Genomic DNA, 4,270 nt, shown 5'->3' on the forward strand with positions numbered 1-4,270 from the left:
TAGTTTTCATCTGTTTTAGCGAATAGGGGACTGCACGTTGTGTAGAGCAATTTTTTTCCCCCCGAACTAATAATTTTAAAGTCTATCAGTCATCATTAGTTCCAAGGTAGAGCTTGTTTTAGGTTTCAGAGAAACTGAGTTTGCAGAAGTTCCAGCTTCTACTACAGCAAGCTTCCATGTTTAGCCAAATTGTCTATTACCTGTCAAAATTTTCTACTAAGAGTAAACTTAGGTAAATATTTCTTTATTAAATGATTAAATCCATAAATAAATTCTTTTAATTCATTGAATATAAAATTAAAACCATTTACAACTTATTCCAGTATTACGGGGGAAGGGGTGGTTCAAAAAAAGAGCTACATTTTGATAAATAAAATACTCAGCTTTAAAACAACTGATTTCTGTTTGCAATTACACTATAGTTGGTACATAATAGCTGCCACCAGTGAGCACTCTAAAGTGCCCACCTCAGGAAGGAATGTATCTTCCAATGCATGTTTTGAAAAAAATAAAAAAGCATAGTGTTAAAACTGAACAGTTTTTAAAGTTTTCATAATCAGAACAAACATGTATCTGATCAGTTACAAACAGAAAACAGACATGATTAAGGTAAGGTGCTCCAAAAAGAAGCAATAAAGTTGCTCCAATACTATGAAGCTTTAAGTATGCTTAAATCTCTGTTACATTAGTGTCCAGTTGCACAGGGTGCTCTTGTAGTAGTATCTCAGTGTTGCCCTCAAATGGCACCATTTCCACAGAGTTCTTTTCTCCATTGCTTGTTACTGCAGAATTCTGATAACTCCCCACCCCATCACAATTTAGTCCCTAAATTTGTGAATATCATTGAACAGTCTGTAATAGGGGTAAGCTTCATTTGCATGTGGACAGTTGTAGTTGCATTTGCAAGACTGGATCATCATTACATTCTTAGTGAAAGTTTCTCCATCATCACAACGGAATCTGATCTTGACGGTCCTGGTCTGGTGGGGGGTGCAGCATCTTCCATCCACACAGGAGCCACAGTATTTGGGGCGATACTTCTTCACACTGGAACATCCAGCATAAGTAAACTTCATTGGGGCTTGTGACTTCTTGGTCTTGGTGCATTTCTTTCCCTTCTGTATGGAAGAGGTAATACTATTAGCAAAAGATTTCTTTGTAACACCCCCTTCAACCCAGACCAATGGGAAGGGGGGAGAAAGGGGGTTATCACAGAGATCTGTATTTACCTTTAGGGAACCATAACTGGGCTGTTCACATGGCCGCACTTCACATATCCTGGTCTCTTTGACTAGTCTACAATCGGGATTATCATTGGTAACCCTGGTAGAGATACCAGTTCCACAAGTCTTTGAACACTGGGACCATGAAGTTGTCTGCACAATGCATTTGAGACGCTCAAAAGATCGGCTGTATGGCTCGGATCCAAAGACTAGAAAGGAGAAGAAGAAGAACTTTGCATAAAGTTTCTCATATATCTTGGTACCTCTTCTCACTGAGGAGTACAGCAAAGCACTATACTCCTTGTATTAAAGTATCCCCTCCCAAAACAGAATATGCCCAATAGCCTTACTCACCAGGTAGCATTTTCAGTCCTCCTTTCACAACGGCAATCAACTCGTTGTTCCTGGTTAATTCACCTTCCGAAGCATCCAGACCAAATTCTTTGTTAAAGAAACCTTCCAACTCCTCAGGAGCGTCTTTGGTCTCATCACAGACCCATTCTTCACAGCACTGGCCAGGGACTTTAACCAGCCTTGGGTTGGCACAGCCCAGGTTAGGAAGAGAGAGTTCTTGTGGGCAGAGCGGGATGCAGCCCACAGCTCCATCTATGCATGTGCACTGGTGTTTACAGTTGGGCTGGAAACTTTCACCATTCTGGTAGATTTTTGAGTTATATTCACATGGTCTCCCCTCAGATTGTGCTGCAGATATTCATAAAGAGAGAAAGAAGGGAGTTAGAGGTGAGACCCGCTCTTTTAAACGCATGCATATTTGCTGCTCTGTTAGATTCGAGTTATGGTAAAGTTCCCTACAATGCCCTAGAGACTCTAGGCTAGAACAATAAGTTAGTCAGGAATCACTTTTCCTTATGCGCGTTTAGCGGAGCCCAGACATACTGAATTGCATTCCAGACTGCTGAAGTCATATGCCTCTCTGCCAAGCTACCAACAACAAAGCATAACCATACATGGACTCAAAATTACTAAACTTGGGCACTACGGGGACTGTTATTATTTTTAAAGGCGCCAAACCACATGCCTCTTACCTCTGCAGATCCCCTTCTGAGCCGTGGTACTGGCGCCGAAGTTGCATTCCAGCCCCTTGGTGTGATCACAAGGCTGGGTCTTGCTGCAGTCCTCGTTGAGTTGCTTAGCGCAGACTTTACAGCAGCCGCAGCCGTCCAGAACCAGACCGACTCCCGGGGCGCATTTGGGCACCTCCAGAGGGCACTGGCAGGCGGCCGGGCAGGCGGAAAGCGCCTAGGGAACGAAGCACATTAAAAGCCGATGAGTGTATGTGCTAAATGGCCCATGCACAGAGAGACAAACCCGAGACTTACAACAGCCCCATGGTACGGACAGCAGCGCTCGTCCGCACCAAGGAGTTAGCGACGCTCCCAGTTTACGCCTTATAAAATTTATAAAGGCGATCGACTTTCCGCGCGTATATTTCGCGGCAGGAAAGTGACCCAAAAAATGGCAAACAGCTTTTTAAAAAAAAAAAAAAAAATCCCTCGAAACCCTACGATCCCAAACAAAGTTACATGCAAACGCAAACTTACCAGCCTGAATAAGTGGAGGAAGGCAACAGCCAGAAAGAAATAACTGGTGGTTGGGTAGTTCATTGTTAGCGAAGGAACTGCTTTCCTACTACAGCTAAAATAAACTAGAGTAGAGAGAGAGCCTAAAACTTTCCCTGCGGCTTTCAAGACTACAGGCTGAGTGGATGGATCTCTTCTTGTGCCTGTAGAGAGAGGAGTCTAAATCCTAAAGGGCTGTGAAAGCGTGTGCTGCTACGTTTTCTTCTTTTCTGAGGAGAGCAAGAAAGATAACAGGCTGCTGCCTGGATCCTCCGCTTCTCGGGGGTCCCTTTGCAGTCTGAGGAGGCAGTGAGGGAGCCACTCCTTATATACAGTGCTGATGCCGCCGCGTGTTGCAGCTGCACTGACGTTGAGCGTTCCAGAATGCTAAAGCATCCAGAATTCCAAAGCATCTCAGGAATGTTTCTTGGCGCGGTTTGCGTCCAAGCTCCTCCCTGTCTAAATTGCACCTTTTTTTTTTTTTTTGGTCTCAATAAAGTAGTTCTACACCCTCCTTCCCCCCAATCCCCACACTTGAAATGATCATTTAAATAATCCTCCCTTTAAGGATCTTTTATGATCATGTGGGAAATGCATTTTAGGAAGTTCTTTAAAAAAAAAAAAAGTAAGTTCCGAGTTTTCAGGCTGGGAAACGCTGTATATAGATACTCCCTGTGTGTTTATTAAGTAAGTTATGTACGACTGAATGTCACTCTGAAATATTGGGGTGGGGGGCGGGGGTCAGGAAAAACAGCACAAATCTGTTGCTGAAATGATGCACGTTCCTATCAAGGCTAAAAAACTTTGATCCAGTGTGTGAGTGAGGGTGTGTATTTCAAACTAATGCCCTGATGGCTTACTTTTAAATATTTATGAATGGGAAAGAAACACAATAAATGGCTCCCTAGTATCTGGCAAAGTTCCATTAAAAGGTCTTCCCCTAGCTTTTTGCTTTGAGAGGTTCCCACTTTTGTTATAATCATGGAAGGTGGAGGTTCTCAAGTGCAGTGACTTTCAAGAATCACAGTTAAAAAGTTGGCTACTTCTTTACAGACCCAGTACATATATAATCAACTGACCTTGCCCGGCCCTCATCCCCAGGTTGTGTAATTTTTTTTAAAGATCAGAATTTGGAAATGCAAATAACTTTTCTACATGTTCTTGTCCTAAGCCTTGCCCTAGGAAAGGTAAATCAGACAACTCTTTTATATATACTATTCCTTGGAAAAATGAAGAAACTGCTGCACTGAGATCTCTCTAATTTGTAATCTTTAAAGGTGAAGTCGCTGCAAGAAAGTCGCTCCTTGGTTTAGAATTATTTTAAAATCTGGATTTTGAAATTGATTAAAAGGAACCTTTTAAATTATTATATTGAGTTTACTAGCCTCATTGCTATTTTATTCTGCCTAAATACTTTAGGAGGGCAGAATAACAAACCTTAAGTTTATATGGAATATTGACCTCTCT

The 4,270-nt window shown here is 42.2% G+C and overlaps 1 protein-coding gene across 1 annotated transcript; it reads right to left on the reverse strand.

The window, feature by feature from the left end:
* Positions 1–260: 260 nt before the first annotated feature.
* On the reverse strand, positions 261–3,347 carry CCN1 (cellular communication network factor 1). Its single transcript, XM_038413229.2, has 5 exons — positions 2,786–3,347; positions 2,270–2,483; positions 1,578–1,925; positions 1,230–1,432; positions 261–1,118 (listed from the first exon to the last, which is right to left on the reverse strand). The coding sequence occupies exons 1-5, from the start codon at positions 2,846–2,848 to the stop codon at positions 819–821; spliced, it is 1,128 nt and encodes a 375-aa protein (XP_038269157.1). The 5' UTR covers positions 2,849–3,347; the 3' UTR covers positions 261–818.
* Between the last annotated feature and the right edge of the window lie 923 nt (positions 3,348–4,270).

The sequence above is a fragment of the Dermochelys coriacea genome, chromosome 8 (assembly GCF_009764565.3).
Source record: "Dermochelys coriacea isolate rDerCor1 chromosome 8, rDerCor1.pri.v4, whole genome shotgun sequence".
Lineage (NCBI taxonomy): Eukaryota > Metazoa > Chordata > Testudines > Dermochelyidae > Dermochelys > Dermochelys coriacea.

Coding starts and splice junctions, on each gene's coding strand:
- CCN1 (XM_038413229.2), bottom strand. CDS start 2,848: ATGAACTACCCAACCACCAGTTATTTCTTTCTGGCTGTTGCCTTCCTC. Junction 1,926..2,269: donor TCAGAAGGGGATCTGCAGAG/GTAAGAGGCATG, acceptor GAATATCTGCAG/CACAATCTGAGGGGAGACCA. Junction 1,433..1,577: donor AGGACTGAAAATGCTACCTG/GTGAGTAAGGCT, acceptor TCTCCTTTCTAG/TCTTTGGATCCGAGCCATAC.